Below are 23,457 nucleotides of genomic sequence, written 5' to 3'. Positions count from 1 at the left end.
GATGCTTAAGAAAAGTTTCCAATTATCAATGATGAAACAGACATGCCCAGAAATGGGTTACAAAAAGCTTTAATGACTGAAACTATTAACATCAGTGACCAAACTAAAGTTTCAGAAACCAAGTTACAAAAATAGAACCAGAAAGATCTTAAGAGATTATCTACCCTAACCCATTCATTTTATAAGTAAATAATCTGAGGCCCAGAGGCCTCAAATCTACAGTAGCAGGAAGAGCTGGGATTTTTGCTTATTCAATTAAAATTATTTTGGAGTTTTGCTGGTCTTTGCCACAAAGAGGTTTTTATGACTGTGTGTGACACAGTCAACAATTATTTTCATGTACCTAGAGAAAAGATTAAAATGCTCCAAAGGACTATTTTAATAAATGATCTCATAACAGGTAATGCATTTTTAAAATAGGGACTTGACCCGATGGGCTCACCTGCTCATCTGAAATTGTTTGGAATGCCTGTAGCATGTTAGGACATGTAGGAAGAAGCATTAGCAACTCCCAGACACGTCTGGATAGATTCTCTGCATGAAGGTGAAGTTCTTCACATCTTGCACTCTAGATAAACAAAAATAATAATAGAATGCAATGCAAAAATACAGAATGCCTTTATTAAAAATTTAAACTGAATGAAATTTTTTTTAAAAATCCAAGACTGGTTCTCCTATCTCACTCAGGCTAAAAGTATAGCAGCCACTGAAAGTTCCAATAATACTACTGATTGGCATGAAAGCTTTAAACTGTTTGGTTTTTTCTGGACCTGGGCTACTTGGCTCCTGCTTATGCACTCTGCTACCAGAGGCTTACTAGATCAACTTAGTGCAGAAAGGTAATCAGAATTAACCCCACTACAACTCAACACTCTGAAACCCAAGGGATACACCACCTTTAGCCACCCCTCTGCAGCTAGGACTCCAGATATACATAATCATTCCCAACACAATGTCCTAAACGAGATATTCAAAAAGAAATACTTTCAGGGCAGCTAGGTGGCACAGCAAGTCATGCACCGGCCCAGGAGTCAGGAGGACCTGAGTTCAAATCCGGCCGCAGACACTTGACACACTTACTACCCGTGTGACCTTGGGTAATTTAACTCCAATTGCCCTGCCTTCCATCCCTTCAAAAAACATAGAAAAAAGAACCCTTTCAGTTTCAAATGTTACATTTCTTCTAGAATGTATTAATTCCCAAATTGGATATGCAATAATGTTAGGGACCCTGAAGAATAACAAAGAAAACTACTTACTTGACCATAATGGTTTCAGACAAAGGGAATCACTTTCCACAAAATACATGAAAAATTGTGAGGGAGGTAGTAAAGCATCATATCTCAAATAACGTCAAAACCTTTTGAAACCAAGACTAGGCAATACCAGAGAGGCCAATAAAAGTTTGGCTAATAGTGATAATTTTTGGAATGAATAAGACCTGAGATCTGTTTTTCCCCCATACTTGAATGCCCTGACAAATGTGTTGTCTCTACCATAAATTTTCTCAATGTATACCTGGTCTAATTTGGCTATTTTCTTTGACTCTGTTTTCTTCAGTGCCGTTCCCATCTCCTATATAATCATAACTGAAGTTGCACTATTAGAATCCAAATGTGGTAGTTCTAGTGTCCATCATGGTAAAAACATTTTGTTATTTAAGTCATTATATTTACAGTAGGAATAGAGGAATCAAAACAGAGTGAAACTTAAGATAACAAGAAGAGTATTAAGACTAAGAGTTAAAGAAAAAAATCAGGAGGTACCTTTTCATTCATCCTCAAACCTCCCATGATTTCAACCCACTTGGCAGAAAACTTTACCTCACACTTTATAGACAAAACTGAGGCTATCTGTTGTGAATTCCTTCTTTTCCCTTCTTCCTCATTCCTATCACTCAAACGCCTTCTGCCATATTTTCCTCCTTCACCTCTGTCTCACATGATAAAGTGACCTTACTTTATATAAAGGCTAACTTTAATCAAGTGATCTCATTCCATCCCATCATCTTCAACAGATTTCCTCCTCTTTTATCCCTCCTTCACATATTTCAATCTCTCCCTGTCTTACTGGTTCAGTTTCTACCGAATACAAACATGCCCATGGCTCCCCATCCTGAAAAAAACCCTCACTTATTCCTTCCATGCCTGCTAATTATTGTCCTCTATCTCCTCTGCCTTCTGTAGTTAAATGCACTGAAAAGGCCATCTAAAATAGGTGCCTCAACTTTCTCTACTCTTACTTTCCCCTTACAATTTGACCTTATATTTCTACCAAAACTGTTCTCTCCAAAGATACTAATGGTTTCCTAGTTGCCAAACTCAATGGCCTTTTCTCAGTCTTCATTCTCCTTGACCTCTCTGCAGCCTCTGACAGTACTGATCACCCTCTCCTCTTTGATAATCTTTTTTCTTTTAGGTTTTTCAGGACACTGGACTCTCCTGCTTTTCTTCATACCTATTTGACTGACCTCTACTTCTCTGTCTCTTTTGCTGAATTCTATTCCACAGCATACTCCCTAAACGCTAGCGTAACTCAGAGTTTTATCCTGGGATCTCTTATCTTCTACCTCTATGTTAGTTGACTTAATGATCTCATTAGCTATCATGGATTTTATTACAATCTTTATGCTGATGATTCTCAAAACTACCTTTTCTGCCCCAATCTGTCTGCTGACCATCAATTTTGCATCCCCAACTACCTTTCAGACTGAATGTCCAGTAAACATCTGAAACTCCATATATCTAAAACAGAACACTTTACCTATACTCCTAAACCCTCCCCAACGTCTACCTCGCATATTACTGTAGAGGGCAACACCATCCTCCCAGTCCCTCAGACTAAAAATAGGAGTCATGCTGGACTCCTCACTATCTCTCACCCCCACATACAATCTGTGACCAAGAGTGGTCTGTCAATTTCATCTTTGCAAAATCTCTTAAAGGGGCTCCCTTTCTCTTCTATGAAATTGACACTGATACTACTCAGGTGCAAGACCTAATCACTCCAATATTATGCTGGTGGGCCTCACTGCCTCAAGGACTTCCCCCACTCAAATCCATTCTCCATTCAGGCACTAAAGTGATCTTCCTAAAATGTAACATCTGATCATCCTCTACTCAACAAACTCCAATGACTCCCAATTACCTCCAGAAACAAATAAAATTTGCTCTGTTTGGCATTCAAAGCCCCTGATAACCTATCTCCCTCTTATCTTTGCAGTATTCTTGAACACCTTATCGCCCCACTCATTCTCTTCCTTCCAGTGACACTAGTCTCTTGACTATTCCATGAACAAGATATTCCATCTCTCAGCTAAAGCCATTTCTCTGGTTATCTTACTTGCCTGGAACACTTTCTCCCTCTTCTGATCACTACAGAGTTCCTGGCTTCCTGTAAGTACCAATGAAAATACTACCTGCTACAAGAAGCTATCCCTAAGGTCTCTTAATTTGAGTGCCTTCCCACTGTTAATTATTTCCCATTTATTCTGTATATAGGTTGGTATGCATATATTTGTTTGCATGTTGCCTCCTCCATTAGATTGTAAACACCCTAAAACAGGGACTGTCTTTTGCCTCTTTTTCTATCCCTAGTGTTTAGGACAATATGTGGCACATAGTAAGTGTATAATAAATGTTTACTAAATGAATGAACCAAAGAAAGGGAGAGAGGGGAAAAAAAGAAGGCTTGAGAGAAACAAGAATAAAAAGAGGGATAGGGGTGGGGTGGAGGGATGTTGAAGAAGAGAGAGATAAATGGAGAGACAGAGAGCTAGAGAAAAGGGGGTGGGGGGATGGAGTGTAAAGCAGCTGTGAGAACTGGGGGAGGAACAAAAAGTTGGAATGAGACAGGAAGCTATGAAATGAATTAAATGACTTTGAACTAATTTTGGCAAACAAAAAACATAAAGCAAAAGCATTTTCTACTACATGACCATGATAACTATGCTGGTATAGAAATCTGGAAGCAATTGCTGCTTCACTGGTTCCTCCCTACATGTGCAAGGAATCCCTCGAACAGGATAGGAAAGACCTACATAAACCTACTAATCAATGGGAGGCTGGGGGGGGGGGGGGAGAGGAGAATCTAATATTCTTTTTATAGCATGAAATCACTGTACTTATATTTAGCTTTATTGGTTATTTTCCATGGCTCACAGAGCATTCTGTAGCTACTGCTTAATAAAGCATACTAATGAACTAGGAATGCCCTTATATTTCCAGAAAAATTAAGGAACGATTTCAAGCAGATTGATACATGGGAGATATGAGCAGCTAGTTACATACTTTCCTCATTCTGAAGCAATTAAAAATATGTAGGAAAAAGTCATTTCTCCAAATCCAAATAATTTCAAAGTCAATGAAACAAAAAACTGAATCAATCACCTCAATATCTTCCATTGTCACTTCTCCAGAAGGAGGTTTAAATGATGCAAGCATTTCTAATAAATCAAACAGGGTGGTAAGATGAGGCTCTTGTAAAAGCAAAAGCATTGGAATGTTGTCCTTCTGAGGAGGTGGGAGGCAAGAAGCTGGTAACTGAACTCCTTCTCCTTTCCGTTCTCGTCTTGGTGCTCCCAGTGAAACAAATACCATCTAGAAATGAACGGGTAGAAAGAAACTATCGGTATTTCCATTTTGGGGTCTACAGTTTATAAATACAGTACAGAGAATTTTTTTGTATGGTTATATAAAAGTTTGAAAACAGGTACATGAAATACATTGCACTTGTTTTGGAAAAAAAAAAAAGACAAGATTAGCCTTTTCTTTCATTTATAAGTATCCTACAGCACTGTGCTCATAGTGTAATACAATAAAATATAATGGCTAACACTGTTTTAACATAAACAGCATATTAGTTAAATATTTATGCTTTGGTTGTACCATTTATTTAAAAATTTAATGTCATTTTAATAAAGGTGCCTATCTGGTACCATTTTACACCTAACGTAGAAGTTGGCTATTCTTCAGCCGTACAAAGTGAGACAGGTGTTTCTGACACATAAGATCTCAGAGTGGTAATATAACATCTTCACAAGAAGCAAATATGAAACAGGTATAATAACAAATTCAATAGAATTTACCAGAAACCACACCCCCAAAACCATGAAAATAAAAATCGCATACCACGAAAATTTAAAACTATCTTTCACAATGAGTACCTGCATATCCTTAAATCCCAGTTCATGAAGTGTTTTTTCATCATAGTCTGTTGTTAGTTCATGCCCAGATGAAATCATTCTAACAGGTCCCATGAGACCACCTTGAAAAAATGCAATTGCAGGAAACTTTTCAAAGGAAATATCTTTAGATATATTTTTAAATCATCTATTTCAAAGAGTAGTGACAGGAAGAAATATCAAAACTTTTAACAGTTAAATTTTATTCCTAAAATGTGAAAGTAAAAGACAGTGTGCTAATGATGTTTTTTGTGAATGTTTTGATATCTGATGGTTAAGCAATTAAAAAAGAGCTGTCTGGAAATATCAGTATAACCAAGTGACCCTACAACTGCTTTCAGATATGGATGGGAATTCACAAAGGTTTCATGAGTACAGTAAGGAAAGCTTCCTATTGGTAAATAATTTGCTCCTGCACTTCTATTTCCTTACTCTAACACCAATCTAAAGAAATGGGATATATTAAAACCAAAAGGGAAACCAGGTTTTACAGCACAGTAATAATTAGTAGGAAATGAAAACAAAGGAATGAGCTCTAGAAATCACAGAAACAGAAACAAAAGGAATGCCACGACAAAAAAAAAAAAAAAAAAAAAAAAAAAGGAAAACAAAAACTGGTTACACAACCAAGGCAATCATGAAAGAGGAAAAGAACTAGTATTGCTATCTCTGAAGGGCCGATTTGAAACACTTTTTAAAAATTTCTTCATACTCAAGTTGAAAGAATGTATATTTTTCAAAAAATCAAACAATGAGTACAATGGAAGTGAGAATATCAGTATGTTACTGGCACAAAAATTTCACATGCCCAATAAACAAATCCATAAAATTCTATCAATATCATTATAAATATCTATGTTCTTGGCAATCAAGACCTACAGACTTTATTCAATCCTTGGATGACTGCGGAGCTTAAAATCATAATACAAAAATCTGAAGGTACATTGGAGGTTATCTAGTCTAAGTTTCTTCATTTTACAGGTAAGAATCTTCTCCTGCATTGATGGCACTTAATATTTGTTTCTTTGCCCTAGTGAGTTTAGCGGTGAAAAAGGGAGAAATATCAAGAGGTCAAGAAAACACAAAGAAGTGATCAGGATCACAAAGGAAGTTCAGGACCTTGAACAAAATGCAGTGCTAAGAAAAACTTTTGCAAAGCTAAATATTGATTATTTCCCACCACTTCTTCCTCTTATTCTTTTGAGAAGAATTTAAATGTTTTGTTTTACTGAACAATTTCAACCTCTTTCCTTTTCCGTGTGCTTTAAACATGGACCAACCTAGATGATTAGAAAAGATGTAGCATTAGAATATTGGTTAGAAAATTATTTTCTGCTCAGAGAAACTAATGAAATCATTTAAATGTCAGAGAGATAGAGAAAAGTACTCACATTGAAAACAAGTCACAAAGCTTTTGAAGAATGTATACAAGTACTTTACGAATTATTACATTTTCATTTTATGTATAGAATTGTTTAAATAAGAGGCAGCCTGTTATAGTGTAAAAAGTGTTAGACAGGAATGCAAGGAAGACATAGGTTCAAATCTGCCTTTTACACTTGTAAGCTAGATCTAATGTAAGTTGCAAACTTTTTGTTTAGGGAAAATAATACCTGTAGTACTTATCTCAGGACTGGCATGAAGTGCAAATAAGATAATATATATATATATATATATAACACATTGCCAGCATTAGAGTACTACTAAGAAATATTAATGATTCTATTCTATTCAGGTATCTAAAATAAAGTGCATTTGTTTTGGGGGAAAAAAAGACAAGATTAACCTTTTCTCTCATTTCTACGTATTATAAGTATCCTACAGATGCTCTGGGTTGTTTAATGTTTTTAAGCTTACAGATGATACAACAGCAGTTTACAGATGCATAACAGTGTCAGTGTCCACAAGTTATTGATAAGCTAAAGCATTGGGCTAAATCAATAAAGAATAAATTCAACTAGGAAAAAGGTAAAGTAGGAACTTTGGTTCAGAAAATCAGTTTCACAAGTTCAAGATGGGGAAGTCTTAGAAGAAACCAGATTTGGGGGTTTTAAGAACTTCATGTTGAGTATGAATCAGCAGTGTGATCTAGCAGCCAAAAAGTTAATGTATTCTTGGGCCATAATAAAAGAGGCATTTAGTTGCTGTTGAGTTGTTTCAGTTGTGTCTGACTCTTTGTAACTCCATTTGAGGATTTCTGGGCAAAGATATTGGAGTGGTTTATCATCTCCTTCTCCAGCTCACTTTACAGAAAAGGAAATTGAAACAGAGTCAAGTGACTTGCTGAGCATCATACTGCTTAGCAAGTGCCTGAGGTCAGGTTTGAACTTGGGGATTCTGAATGCCAGGCCCAGTGCTCTGTCCACTGCACCACCTAGATGCCCCAGGGTTCAAGAAAGGCATAGTTTTCAGGAATAGGAAGGTAAAAATCCCTATGTACTCAGTCCTGTTCTGTATCCAAAGAATTATATTCAACTGAGGATATTACAATTTAAGAATGATACCGATGAGCTGGACCATTCAGAGAAAGGCAACCAGAACAGTGAGGGACACTTTGAGACCAGGTCCTATAGTTATATACAGATTCACTAAACAAACTGTTAGCCTGCAGAAAAAAGACTCAGGAAGGATGGCTCTCTTAAACTGCTTGAAAAGCTTTCATATGAAAGAGAGATTAGTCTTGTTCTGTTAGGCCCATTGAGCATAACTAGAAACCGTGGGTAGAAACTGAGGAAGCAAATTTGGGCCTAATGATAGCAAAAACTTTCCAAACCAAAAGTATAGTCAGGATTCTTTTTGCATATGGTTAGACTAACTGACAGTTGAGGCCCCCAACAACGTTAAATTCATGTGATTTTCTTCAGTTATGTTTAGAAATAAATTGGTGAATAGTTCCCTGAAAAGCCTTAATAAAAAAAAATTGCTTTCTATTCTGGCATGGAATTAATGGTTTTAATTCTATAAAAGATAATATGAGAAACTTTTCAAGGAAATGAGGGAAAAATAAATTACATGAGGATACCAAAAACTGTGCATCTCATCCACTGCTAAAAAAAAACTATCTGGTATCCTTAGTGAAGAGACCTCTGTAGTGTTCTCTTATGTCAATCAATTTTAGTACTAAATCAAATGGACTTGACAATTGTTATAAAAGTGGTCACTTCCTCTTCTTTTCTGCCCTTGAAGAAGGAATCTTTTCAGATTCTAACAACGAATCCTACCAGTTACATTCCAAATATTTCCCCAAAATGTCCCCCCCATGTATTCCCAGGAATCATTCCTTCTCTTAATGTCATTTGAAAATTGTAGCCCAGTCCCTTTCCTATAAATGCTGAAGCTACATTCAACAAGTAGTTCTTCTTTAGTGCACTAATAAACTGCTTTTGCTTTTGGTTTGGCTATTCACTTTATTTGAATATAGGCTTTCAAACAGGGTGGTTAGAAATTCTGCCTGAATCCCCTGAAAAGCCCAGTTGAGCAATATCCGCAGAGGTGACCAGTCAGGGGGATGTGGTCAGGTTCTCTCCATTCTGAGAGAAGAAAAATGAGATTATGATCATCAGAAAAGCCACTTACCAGGAAATTCTCCCTTTCTGCTGCTTTGACCAAATTCCTGAAGCTGTGCTTGTTGACTTATCTGCTCTTTTTGTAAATTTTCATACCAATGAGTTACTTCTGCCCTAAGATCTGCTACCTGGTCACTAGGATACATTTCAATAGTCATCTGAAATACAAAATATGACCAAGTGTAAAATATGAAAGAACAAATATTTACATGTGGAAATAATACCAATTTAGGAATCAAATGTTTGATTACCTTGTCAGGAAGGCCAGCTGGCTGACATACAATTCTTAGTGGTAATGACTGTTTGTCACTGAGTGCTTTTAAATGACTACTAATACCAGTGCCTTCAATTTGCCACTGTCGCAGGTGATAAGCAAACCTAAAACAGATAAAAACCATACAAAATATTATTTCTATTTTCTTGCTGTATTAAAATTCTTAAAATTAAAAAAAAATTGAGGGCCATATTTTTAAAAATCTTCCAAAGTTATTGCGAGAATAAAATGAGACAAAATATGTGGTGTTTTGTGAACTTAATGTCCTATATAAATGGTAGCTATTAAATACATTCTAGTTTAGTCTATACCATTGTTCAATCAAAAATTAAATTTAAATCCTGATTTTCAAACTCAAACTTAACTGTACTGAACTAAATATATACAAGAAATTTATGTATACATTATTATGTATTATGTATATACAATATGTATACATATTACCATCAGCAACATACCAACAACTTATATTTCTTAGAGGCAAACTATTAGAAATGAAATCTCAATTTAAAGAAATCAGAGATTCCCTCTACCATCACCATAATGGGGAAGAGAGATGGTGGCTTATACTGAATACTCTGAAAACTGGTATAAAAAAGCAAAACGTTGACCTGTTTTATTTCCTCAGGAGAAAAATAAATTTAACATAGAAAATAGTCAATAGAGGCAAAGGCAATTGAAAAGTTTTATTTTTAAAACAGGCTAAAAACTATCCATTATAACCATATTATAAGTGGGTTTTCCCAGTGGCTAAGCCAGCAGTGTATAAACTGAGCTAGCTTCTCCTGAGCTAGAAAAGCTTTAAGAATTATTGTCCTGCTAGGATTGACCTCAGCAAATTTTGCGAAGCTCATCACCAAAAAATTCATTTCCAGTTGACAATTTTTTTGACCATAAACTCAAAATGTCTCTGTTAAGTTGTGGAGGGGTCTTGATCTGTATTGGTATACAGAAACATCCACATGAGTAAACTCATTGTTCTTTAAAATACTAACAGTAGCATGTAAAATATGTATTCTCCTCCATTAACAAATAGCCAAGATGAAATCTTTGTAGAACATCCCATAAATAGTGCCAAGTTTAAAATGGTACATGGAAACTTTTTTTTATTTATATTTTTTATATTTATATTTTTATATATTGTCTTCCCTGGCATCTTTCAAGTTCCATCTAAAATCTAAAACTTTCTATAGGAAGACTTTCCCAATACCTAAATTCTGATACATTCCTTCTGTTGATTTTTTCCTATTTTTAATATATGTAGTTGTTTCCATGTTGTATCCGCCATTAAATGGGGAGCTCCACAAGGGCTTTGTTTTCCTTTTGTTTGTATCCCCAGGGCTCATCCCTGTGCCTGGCACAAAGCAGGCCCTTAATCAATACTTAATGACTGTCATGACACACAAATGTTCTACTTCAGTGACCAAAAGCTTTGAAATCCCATCAGATCATAATGTATCATTTCATTTGTCCCCATGCCTTACACCTCTCTATTTTTTTTTGGTAGCATCTGACACTGCTCTCTCTCACATCTCCCAATTGATCTCTAGTAATCTCTGCTATTTCTTCAATTATATCACATCTCAGGGGCAGAACCAAGATAGCAGCTGGAAAGCAGGGACTTGGGTAAAGCTCTCCCCCAGGACCCTCCAAACACCTATAAAAATGGCTCTGAACAAATTCTAGAACTGCAGAGCCAATGAAATAGCAGAGGAAGCAGGGATCCAGCCCAAGACAGCCTGGATGGTCAATGGCTAAGGTCTATCTCACTGTGCTGTGAGCAGACCAAACAGACCGGGAGGCAGGCGAAACAGGCCTTAGTGAAAATCAGTGAGCTGTGGCAGTTACCAGATTTATCAACCCATAAACACCAAAGACAATGGAGAATGTTAGTGGGAAAAAACTGCAGGGACAGAGTGAAAGGAGTTCACAGTAGGCCACCACCCCTCCCCATCCCCTTTTCCCATACTTTCTTGTAGGGCAAGATAGATTTCTATGCCCCATTGCCTGTATATCTGATTTCCTACTTGCATGTAAAAATTTCTAACCCTTCCCAAATCACATTATTATATTCATGTAATTCAGGCTGCATGAATAAAGTATGACAAAATGTATTCTAAGCATCTCAGTCACTTCACATGAACTATTTCATTAATAAATTAGAAGGTAACTACTGAACACTTGTACAGAGAACACTTTTCTATGGAATGTAATTAATACACAGTTTTATGAAAAAATATTTTTAACTCTGTGAAAACATTATGAAGCAATAGGTTATCTATCAGAATGAGTTCCTTTAACTTATTATTGTATTGGAAATTGTCATTTACTGTAGTTCCCCTACGTAACTCAACAACTCCTTCTCCCAGCACTAATAGCCAAATAATTGTCATTTACTCAAATAACACTGTTCAGTAATTGGCATATTTTTAAAAAAAGAAAATACAGAATTATGAAAATATTTGACACTTTTAGTAAATTAATATTTAAGTCTTAGCTGGTTGGAAGAAGTCATTCTTAACGGTTTTGAATGTTACTATGAATGCTATTCTTAATAGGCCATTTGGATTTTTAAATTTATTCATACTCAATGAAAAAAATTACATTAATAAAAGCAGTCTTCCCTTTCAGTCAATGTTTTCATTAATGTCAATATATTTTATATCTGCATTGAATGCAATGAAAAACTAAATTATATATAAGGACATTGACTAGCACTGAAGGAAAACACTATCAACTATTTTAGGAGGAAAAAAGCAAAGGAAATCAGTCAATATTCTTTCTTGGAATTGTGTAGGTATAGTTAATTTTGCTGCTGAAGGCATATTTAAATATGTCCCTGCAACTAGGTGATTTTTTCTCATCCATCTTCTACCTTTCAGTTAGAGACAATTAATAATGAAAATTTTTGATAAGTGAAAATTTCCTGGAAAGTCCATAATTGGAATAAAGAAGAGCTCCTCATGCTTATTCATTATTAAAAGGTTTACAATATATTTTTAAACCATGAAGTCCATAAGTAGGACCACAGGACCATGGTTAAAGAGTTAAAAGGTCCAGAGTGGTCACAAAGGCAATAAACATTAGAAGTAGAATTAGAACCTAGGTCCTATGACTCAAGAACTACTGCTCTTTTCTACCCTAGAGAAAGAAAAAAGATTTGCCAACAAAAGAATCTGCATTACTAATGCAGGTTACATAATCATGAGTTCTATTTCACATGACTTTTCACTTGATCTAAGATACATATTATTTTTACATATGCAAAATATATAAGGAGAAAATGCAATAAGATGAAATGTGTTATTCAAAAATTACCTTCTTCGAAATGCTTCCAGATGTGTCTTCAGCATAAGAAGTCCTCTTTCAATAATGGTAAGACTTGAGTGTGATTCTTGTTCAAGATTGCTAGAGGCTATCATAAGGCTTTCCATACACTTACTAATAAATTCTTGTTCTTTCTCCAAACCTGTTTTACCTGAAACCAGATTCGGTTAAAAAAATAAAAACACACAAAAAAGCTGGGTCTATCTTCCAAACTATGAAAAATTTCCAAATACAAAGCAGAACACATTTTTTTCACTTCTTTTTAGACAGTATTACAAATATAATTTAAAATTCTTACCATTAATATAATAGGAGTTGATATACTGAATAGCTGCCCGACTAACATCACCAGACTGTGCTCTTAAAGCAATGCCCCAGAATTGGTCCATACCACATAGCTATAGAGAAAAATGTAACATATTTATCAAACTACTCTGAAAATAACAAAATAAAGTCTCATGGAATTAAAATATTTATACATTATCAAGTAATCATTCATGGCCTATTAGTTTGTGAATAACACCTGTTAGGTATTCTAATGATTTAGAATGTTTAAATCATACAAAGTTTTCTATATCTGATATAATTCTAGCTAACAGCTGAAGTTTAATCCAAGAATTAGGGAATTTGAACTATCTACTTGGTCTGGCTGGAAACAAACCAGTACACGTAGCTACAATCTGACAGTGATTTAGCCAAAAAATACGGCAGAAAGCCTTGCATTATGTCACATACAAAAGTTTTAAAAACTGTAATATTTACTTTAACATAACCCAAAAACAAACTACCAAGTTAGGTTTTCAATCAACTCCCTGTGGGTACTTGATTAACTACATGGAGTTCTGACTACTGTCAATTATCCCCAGGGTAAGAATGACAAAATGAAACTGTAGCTAGAATCACTTAGAAAAGTTAGGTATCTTTGTGAGAAATATAAAAAATAAGTTGATTCTTCTGGTAGCAGCAATAAGGTTTGAAACGGCTGCAATGCACTGTCACATGAGCAGAAATGCAATCTATATATATAGTACAGTTATTACCAATGGATTGAAAAGTGAATTCTTCCATTTCTGTAAAAAGACCTTAATAAAAATAGGTATAGAAAAAACAAACAAATATGCACTTAAAGGGAAGTTCCCAAAGCCATACCTCAGAGTTTGAGCCACCATCATATGCACTAGTAGCCAATCGTGCCAAGTTGCAAAGATGCTGAAACAGGTTTAAACCAGTCATACTAATAGTTTCAGGTTTTAGTTGTGGCATCTAGATAAAATAAAGATATCTTTATGTAAATATCAAATTGATAATTTTAAATCATCTACAAGGGAATACTGGCGACAACAGACCACTTGAAAAAACAATCATGTGTTGAGATTGTGGTGATTCATTATATAAGTGAAATGCAAGACAACAGAAGTAAAAAGAAAAACAATCAACAAGCATGAATAAAGTTTCTTCTATGAGGTAAGCATTGTGATAGGGCAAAGACACAAAGGTAACGTCCTTTGCTCTCAGGAAACCCCCCTTATTAGGGGGATGGATACACACACACACATATATTATATATACATAATAAACTTTTAACATTTACTGAGCAAAGGAAGGTGATAATTTAGAAGAATCTTCTTGCAGCTGCTGAGGATGTATTGGAAAAAGGAGATAACTGAGATAGGATTATCAATTAATATGTGTGTGTGTGTACAAATATATATATGTAAAAGAGAGAGAGCAGACACAGGGTGAGTTGAAGATGAAGGGAAGATATCTAAAACAAATAAAATGAAATTAAGGGATGAGAGAGCAACATACTGAGAGAGGGAGATAGGGAGAGATAGAATGGGGTGGATTATCTCGCATAAAGGTGGCAAGAGGAAGCAGTTCTGTGGGAGGAGGGGAGAGGGCAGGTGAGGGGGAATGAGTGAACCTTGCTCTCATCAGATTTGGCCTGAGGGGGAAAACCATACATACTCAATTGGGTATCTTACCCCACAGGAAAGAAGAGGGACGAAGATAAAAAAAAAAAATAAAAGGCAGGGGGATGATGGAGTGGAGGGCAGATGGGGGTGGAGGTAATCAAAACAAACACTTTGGAAAGGGGACAGGGTCAAGGGAGAAAATTCAATAAAGCGGGATGGGTTGAAAAGGAGCAAAATGTAGTTAGCCTTTCACAACATGAGTATTGTGGAAGGGTTATACATAATGATACATGTGTGGCCTAGGTTGAATTGCTCGACTTCTTAGGGAGGGTGGGTGGGAAGGGAAGAGGGGAGAGAATTTGGAACTCAAAGTTTTAAAATCAGATGTTCAAAAAATAAAGTTTTTGGCATGTAACTAAAAAATAAGATACACAGGCAATGGGGCATAGAAATTTATCTTGCCCTACAAGAAAGGAAGGGAAAAGGGGATGAGAGTGATAGAGGGGAGGGCTGACTGGGGAACAGGGCAACCAGAATATATGCCATCTTGGAGTGGGGGGTAGGGTAGAAATGGGGAGAAAATTTGTAATTCAAACTGTTTTGAAAATCAATGCTGAAAACCAAATACGTTAAATAAATAAATTTAAATTTAAAAAAAAATAACAAAAAAAAATCTATTTCAATAATCCAGACAAGAGGTGATAAGGGTCTGAATTAAGAAGCATGCTACATGAATGGAAAAGGAAGATATGAGTAAGAGATATTGTGGGGGCAGAAACAGGAAGAACTGTCAACTAATTGGTTATGTAGAGAAAGAGTGACAAGTTCAGGATAACTCTAAAGGTTAGAAATCAGATATCTTTAAAGATAATACTACACTCAAAAGGAATATGGAAATTCAGAAGAATACTGCATTTAGGGGGAAACATAACAGAGAAAAACTTTTAGATCATCCTTGCCATGAAGGTGTTTATAATTTCCTGGGTATTCAAGGCACAAATTATATAAATATACTGTTTATAAATGGATTTATCTCTTGTGAAAAAAAGAGGATGAAGGTTTAACAACGTATATCTAAGACACATTTAACATAAACCAAACAATGTATGTGAAAGAAGCAATTTTCTGAACAGAAATCAGTGATGATTGTGAAAATGGATGAGATCTATTCATAATCACTAATTTATCAATATATCACCTAAATGGTATGTGTCACAGCTTATCCTGGAAGGCACTAGCATTTATCTTTTTAATTATCTTAACATAGATGCGTGAGAATTACCAAAATAACCTGGAAAGCATTTCCTAATTCTCTAATTTCCTAATTTCCTAATGAGAAATGAGGGAAGAAATACTATTATTCATGTTTACGGTCAACTCTTCACCATCACCATAATGAAAGGCAATATTAATAGACATCAGTTGAAAAGAGAAGATTAATGACTTAGCCCTGCTAGAGGAACAGGACATGAGAATAGGACAATGCACCTGTACACTTATTAAGTACAAGGAAAGCATCTAAAATGAGATACCAACTACCACAGTGGAGTGAAGCCTGTAAAACAAGAATATCTGGAAAAGAAGTGAGCTTTGCATCCAAGAGCAATTGATTAGGTATATAGTTCTACTCTCTACATCAACAACACAGTAGAATCAGAGCTCTAATGTTCCAAAATGGCATCATAACTGCCAAACTAGATTACATTGGTATTGTTACTAACTATGGCAAAAATAAAATTGGCATTGAACCCCTATGACAGATAACCAATTATACCAATAAAAGGTATTTTCATGGCAATTTAAAGTGAGTGCCTTTGCTAAAAGTAAAAGCATGTATGCAAAGTATATTTATTAACCTCAAACAAAATAATATGTACATACACACACATACACACGTGCGTGGGCGCATGCATAATTTCTTTTTGGTAATTAAATCACCAGGGAAAATGGTAAACTGAACACTTTTTTCAATAGGGACAAAAAATAGTATGTGAAAAAGATGTACAAATGTGGAAGAACTCTGACAAAAGAAAATAAGTGAGTAAAACTGAAATTTAGAGAACAATGATGCTGAAAAAGATTCCTAGAAAATGAGAGAAAAATTTAAAACATGTGCATTTGAAGTAATTTCTATACCTTTTCTAGAAAAAGATGTTTGTAAGTTTCCATTCCCATAGCGTGTTGATCTTTGCTCCGAACTTGATTTAAAAACCAGTGAAGTGCATCATCATAACACTCAGAATCTTCAACTAAGCAGTGCCACAAAATGTCGACTTGCTCTAAACTTAACCCTAGATATAAAAAGAAGATTTTATTTTCATGTACAAGAGGGCTCCTCCCATAAAAGAAACACAAATGGAATGAATACACTAAACCAGTTATAATGTATTACCTATATGCAAATACCTAAACACAAATTATATTATATAAGATTCAGTCCTTAAAATATGAGTAAGTGATTTCCTGACAATGAACCACTAATGAGACCTCAAGGAACAATATAGAAAATACAGTAATGAAAATATTTCAAGAATGTTTTAATAAAACTACCAGTTTCTCTTATTATAAATTACTTTCAAGTACAAAATAACCATGTACATACTTCATTTTTTTTTTAATTTCTAAAGTATGACAGAAAGTCCTGACAAAATAATATCCTCATAGTAATCAGACATTTTCTTTAAGTTAGGTCTGGCATTCTAAAAATGAGATTCTTGCCTATTAACTGACAGCTGAATCACTGTCTATTAACATTCTTGCTATAAATTAAACCAGAAGAGAAATGGAAGTTGCAGCTAAATGGAAAGATAGCCCATAGATGTTCTTATAGGAGCAAATAAAAGCAATGAGTGGTTCTCTCTCTATGGTGCTTTCAAAGGCAACAAAAAGATATCATAACATAGGACATTTTGTAAATTCCAACAGCAGTGCTCATGAGAAACATCTGCAAAAAACTGCAAGGAAAAAATTCAGCAGCTTACGCACTGACATTTGTTGATGTCTAAGGCCAGGGGATGAGAGAAATTCTACTAAGAACTCTTTAAATAAAAGATAAAATACAATGGATTACAAAAAAACACCAGTTAAACGAAAATATATATAAAAAAACAGGTTCACAGACCCCAGGACTAAGAAGCCAACAATCAACACCAATTTATTATTTACTACGTGCCAGAAACTGTGCTAAGCTTAATTGACATGCCCATAGTCAATCAGTGTCAGAAGTGGTAGTTAAATCCTGGTCTTCTAAGATGCTCCAAATTAAATCTACATAAGTGTTAATAATCAATGGCTTCAAACCAAAGATGATGACAAGAAGGGGACCAAAGAGGAAGGATAGAGGAAGAGGACAAGAAATTGGAAAATTAGGAATAACAAAAGAGATAAATATGCCTCAGGCCTACATACCATAAATAGATTTTTTTTTAAAAGACATTACCTTAGCTAAGAAACCCTTCATCTCCTTATTAAGTGGAGAAATTTGTCAGCCAAGGATAGCAATAGTTTTATAATGAACTGGTTAACTAGTTTGTAAAATTTTACACTTTGGGATGATGCAAATTATGAATTGTATGACCTGATAAAACAGTGAGAAGCAGTGAGAGGGAAAAAAATGTGGGCAAGAGACCAGTACCTGACAACTTTAAAGAATGAAAACTTGAGGGCAAAGAATAGACAAAAAATGGAAAAGACATATAAAAATTGCTATTAAAAATTTTCTGAATTACACTGCATTCATTAACCTTGGATGTCAAAGTCCCTGTTATATTGCATTAGAAAATAGAAACTACACTAAAGAAAATAAAGATGAGAAGAGTAGTTGGATTAGATCAAGTATCTGTATAGGAAGTCCTCACAGTAGGAAGTATAATTTGAGGGCCTTGATGGATGGTGGCTCAAGGTGTCTGAAAGGGGGGACATTGATTATCTAGGAAAAAGTTCTCATCTTATTATTCAATGAAGACAAATGAGGAAATATCAGCAAATACCAATGCAAATGTCAACTCTGCTATTTCTGAAAAATGCTACAGAAAAATCTAAAGCGCCTTCTTTAGAAAGACTGGGAGCACGAACCATGCAACTTTCTGCCATCAATTTCCCACATCAGACCACATCTGCACAGTTGCAAAATTCACTAAAAGAATACAAGAACTCATTCAGCTTACTCTTTTTTGACTACAAAAATGTATTTGATTTAAGTAAGCAAAACACCATTTTAAATATTCTAGCCCAAGAAAGCATTTCCAAGGCTTAAGTCAAACTCACACAAAAATCCATGAGTGATACAAGAGATAATCTGGTTTGATTTTCCTGAGAATATCGATGTCCAGCAAAGCACAAAAAAGATATATATGCAATCATCATGGAAGATGTTCAGCAGAAAGTCCAAAAGCTGAAGATTTCACTAAAGACCAGTTGTAAAATCTTTTATCAAATCATGGTCTATCCTCCTTCCCGCTATGCCCCTGTATAACCTAGTGAAGCATAAGGACCCTTTCTCAGAAAAAATGTTTTGAAATTTATGGAAAAGATCACAAAGGAAAACAATTATATTGAAATAGTTATAAAAATATTTTTAAAACAAGCTAATGGACCCAGGTTAAGAACCTGAGATGGGGAGGTTCTCTAGAAGCTACACTTGGCCAAGGTTGCATCAAGCCGAAGAATCTCATAAATTATATTTATAATGTCATATGAATAAGTGGTTTTGATATCTACCCAGATACCTATCTCTTGGTTGATAACTTTACTAGTTCCATGACCTTGAGCAAGTCACTTTACTTCTCTATATCAGCTATCTCTGTACCCAATGTGGGCAAAGATCAAACTCGGTAACCAATCTAAAAGGAGTGTTGTGAAGAAAGCACTATGTAAAGTGTAAAAGGCTACATAAATGGGGTTTACAATTAAAATGTCACCATAGTTCCGTGTGACTGGATTTATTTTTATAATAGAGAGTTCAATGCAAGGGGTACTGTATCTGATAATGACTATGATTTAAAAACAGAAAAAGTTTAAATAAAACTTAGGTTTTAAAAGTGATCACACCATAAGATAAGAGGTCTCAAATACTGATTCTTTTCACTTATAGCACAATTATCCATAGTGCTCTAACAATGGAAGGTAATTCCAAGAACTTATGGCTCCAGTAAGTGGCACTGCCAGTAGTTAGTCTCAATGCAAATTCAAGAGTAGGCCAGCCCTTAAACAATTTACTTTACAATAATATGCCCAAAATGATAAATGTCCAAAGGCAGTTTTCATAAGAAATAAAATCTGTCAATTAACTGTATGAAAAAATGCTCAAAAAATTAGAGAAGCACAAATTAAAACCTGAGGTATATTATTTCAAACATATTAGATTAAGTGAGATAACAGAAAAGGAAAATGATAGATAACACAAAAGGAAAATGATAAATGCTGGAAAGAATGGAGTAAAACAGTTAAACTAATGCACTGTTGGTGGGAACAAAGAACTGTGTGAACTAGTCCAACCATTTTGGAAAGCAATTTGAAACTTTGCCCAAAAAGCTATTAAACTGTACATACTTTTTGATTCAGCAATTCTGCTACTGGGGCTATACTCCAAGGATATCAAAGGTGAGAGAAAAAATAAGCTTATGAATAAAACCATGATAGCTCTTTTAGGAGTGGCAAAGAATTGGAAACTGAAAGACTAACTATCACTTGGAGTAGGCTGAACAACATATGGCATATGACTGTAAAAGAACACTATTGTACTACAAGAAATTATTTCAGAAAGATTTACCAAGACATGTTCAAACAGATGAAAACCAAAACAAGCAGAAACAGAACAACAATCTACTCAGTACCAGTATATTGCAAAGATAATCAACTGTGAAAGACTTAGTAGGTCTGATCAAAAACAATGACCGATATCATTTCCAAAAGACTCGTAAGGAAATATGCTCTGCATCTCCAGATAGAAAACTGATCAATATAGAGTAGAAGACTGAAGCACACTATTTGTTTTTGTTTTTTTATAACATGGTTAGTGGGGAAATTTGTTTTCCGTGACTATACGTATTTATTATAGGTTTTGTTTTTCTGTGTCCTGCTCAGGGAGAGAGGAGGGGAAAAGGGGACAGAAGAGAGAGAGGGAATATTTAGACCTATAAAAAAAAAAAAAAAAGAAAGAAAAAGATACATTTTTCAAAAAACAACCACAAAAATTAAATTCTCCCAAGCCCCAATAACTTGCTAAGATTATTTTAAACTTTGAAAAGGAAGTGGGAAAGACAAAAAAAATTCTATTATAAGGTTAAGATATCAAATATGAATTAAAGAATCTTCTAATTACAGACTTACTAAAATGATCTGGTGATCCAAGAGTGGAAAAAACACATGTCAAGAACTGAAGTCGAACTTGAACCTCTGCGCTGTGACTGTATCTATATTTTAAAAAAATCATTAAAATAATTTTAAAATCTTTTATTTCAAACTTTGCATGAAACAATACTTTAAAAAAACTTATCCCATCCAATTAAACTTCATATACAGAAAATGGATTTAGAAAAACTGTTAGAATATATACACATTCATTTTAAGGTATTAAAGGGAAGTATTAATATTAATAAAAAACAAATTTAGTTTAAAAAAATTTTATTTCAATTTTATTAAGACGATCTCCAAACTTAAACAAGAAAAATCAAATCTTTCAAATTACATAAGAACTGAAGAAAAGTAGAGATGAAGTGTCATTATGAGATGAAAGTCTTAAGTGCCAATAAAGGAAGACAGCACTGTATGCCTTAAAATCTTTATAATGATTATTATTATAAATATTTTTATATAATAATTTTATATAATAATTTTTATATAATAATATAATAATATTATAAAATAATATTATTATTATAAATATTTTTCTAAGAACAGAGAAGTAATACTGATGAAAATAAAAACTAATCACTTTACCTATATATTCAATGAAGCAATGTAGTACAGTGGAAAGGACAGTTGCTTGAAATCAGAGGACATGGTTTCAGCTCTAGCCTCTGATACTTACAACTCTGTGACCATGGGCAAGTTACTAAACTTTCACAGTCCTTAGCTCCCTTATCTGTTAAATAAGGGCGGGTATCTATTGGATGATCTTTAAAGTCCTTTTCCATGAGAAATTTTTAAGCCTATTAACTACAAACTGATACTACCATTTTCTAAACCAATGTATTTCACCCAAAATATAACTAAAATTAATTAAACTTAGAATGCCTTGATTTTAAAATTATTCAAATAATGGCTTCCTTGTTAGGAAGATAAGTTGGATGAGCTGCACAACATTACACTTGCTTTGCTGAATCTAGCTATAAAAAAATTTAAGTAAGTCTAACAGTGGTGCTAGACACCACAAGGACCATTCTTTGGCCCTTTCTAAAGCCACGCTGCCTCTCAAGTAGGTGACCATCTTCCAGGTGAAGGATCAGCTTATTCAAGCTGGCAATGACTTGCTGGCAAAAACTAGGAGAGACCTGTCCCATCCCACGCCACCGTGCCCCCTCTCACCCCGCTCCCCGATTGTCACAAGTCAACCTATTTCCTTTTCCTTTACAGAGATGAACGATGGAGGCGTCCTTGAAGTCTTAGGAGATAACCTCCTCTTGCCACATAACCCAAAAAATTTCCATCAATTTTTGAGTGAACAATGGACCCTCACCCTTGCCTTGTTTTTTCCCCATACTTTATTATTTAATATTTTTTAGTTTTCAGCATTGATTTCCACAAGATTTTGAGTTACAAATTTTCTCCCCATTTGTTCCCTCCCTCCATTCCAAGATAGCATATATTCTGTTTGCCCCATTCCCCAGTCAGCCCTCCCTTCTGTCACCCCACTTCCCTTCCCCTTAATTTTATTTTTTAAAGAAATCATCCCTTTTATTCAACTCACCCTGTGCCCTCTGCCGATATAATATATATATATGTATATATATATATATATGGAGAGAGAGAGAGAGAGAGAGAGAGAGACAGACAGACAGATAGATATGTGTGTATATATGTATATTCCTTTCAGCCACCCTAATACTGAGAAAGGTCTCATGAATTACACACATCATCTTTTCATGTAGGAATGTAAACAGTTCAACTTTAGTGAGTCCCTTATGATTTCTCTTTCTCATTTACCTTTTCATGCTTCTCTTGATTGTTGTGTTTGAAAGTCAAATTTTCTATTCACCTCTGGTCTTTTCACTAAGAAAGCTTGAAAGTCCTCTATTTCATTGAAAATCCATATTTTGCCTTGGAGCATCATACTCTCTTTTGCTCGGTAGGTGATTCTTGGTTTTAATCCTAACTCCTTTGACCTCCAGAATATCATAGTCTAAACCCTTTGATTCCTTAATGTAGAAGCGGCTAGATCTTGTAATATACTGATGGTGTTTTCACAATACTCAAAATTGTTTCTGGCTGCTTACATTTTCTCCTTGACCTGGGAATTCTGGGATTTGTCGACAATATTCCTCGGAATTTTCTTTTTGTGATCTTTTTCAAGAGACATTCGGTGGATTCTTTCAGTTTTTATTTTGCCCTCTGGCTCTAGAATATCAGGGCAGTTTTCCTTGATAATTTCTTGAAAGATGATGTCTAGGATCTTTTTTTGATCATGGCTTTCAGGTAGTCCAATAATTTTTAATTTTTTTCTAGGTCAGTGGTTTTTCCAATGAGATATTTCACATTGTCTTCCATTTTTTCATTCCTTTGGTTCTGTTTTATAATATCTTGATTCCTTATAAAGTCACTAGTTTCCACTTGCTCCAATCCAATTTTTAAGGCAGTGTTTTCCTCTGTGGTCTTTTGGACCTCCTTTTCCATTTGGCTGATTCTGCCTTTCAAGGCATTCTTCTCCTCATTGGCTTTTTGCAGCTCTTTTGCCATTTGAGTTAGTCTATTTTTGAAAGTGTTATTTGCTTCAGCATTTTTTTGCAAGTCATTGACTTGTTTTTCATGATTTTCTTGCATCACTCTCATTTCTCTTCTCAATTTTTCCAAATCCTTTTTGAGCTCTTCCATGGCCTGAGACCAATTCATATTTTCCTTGGAGGTTTTTGATGTAGGCCGCTTGACTTTGTTGACTTCTTCTGGATGTATGTTTTGATCTTCTCTGTCACCAAAGAAAGATTCCAAAGCCCGAGTCTGAATCTGTGAGCATTTTGGCTGCCTCTTCATGTTCCC

General features: G+C 34.8%; 1 protein-coding gene across 2 annotated transcripts in view; it reads right to left on the bottom strand.

Annotated features, from left to right (window-relative positions):
• USP34 (ubiquitin specific peptidase 34) overlaps positions 1-23,457 on the bottom strand; it is a 317,435-nt gene that overhangs the window by 114,147 nt on the left and 179,831 nt on the right. For both annotated transcript variants that reach the window (XM_036750464.1, XM_036750465.1), the window contains 10 exons: positions 20,596-20,678; positions 16,402-16,556; positions 13,499-13,612; positions 12,648-12,747; positions 12,341-12,500; positions 9,000-9,126; positions 8,759-8,906; positions 5,165-5,265; positions 4,389-4,598; positions 443-568 (listed from right to left, as the gene is read on the bottom strand). In XM_036750464.1, the coding sequence (XP_036606359.1) occupies positions 443-568; positions 4,389-4,598; positions 5,165-5,265; positions 8,759-8,906; positions 9,000-9,126; positions 12,341-12,500; positions 12,648-12,747; positions 13,499-13,612; positions 16,402-16,556; positions 20,596-20,678 (1,324 nt within the window). The remainder of the gene's footprint in view (positions 1-442; positions 569-4,388; positions 4,599-5,164; positions 5,266-8,758; positions 8,907-8,999; positions 9,127-12,340; positions 12,501-12,647; positions 12,748-13,498; positions 13,613-16,401; positions 16,557-20,595; positions 20,679-23,457) is intronic.

Source organism: Trichosurus vulpecula, chromosome 3 (genome assembly GCF_011100635.1).
Source record: "Trichosurus vulpecula isolate mTriVul1 chromosome 3, mTriVul1.pri, whole genome shotgun sequence".
NCBI lineage: Eukaryota > Metazoa > Chordata > Mammalia > Diprotodontia > Phalangeridae > Trichosurus > Trichosurus vulpecula.
This window is presented reverse-complemented; position numbering and strand designations above follow the sequence as displayed.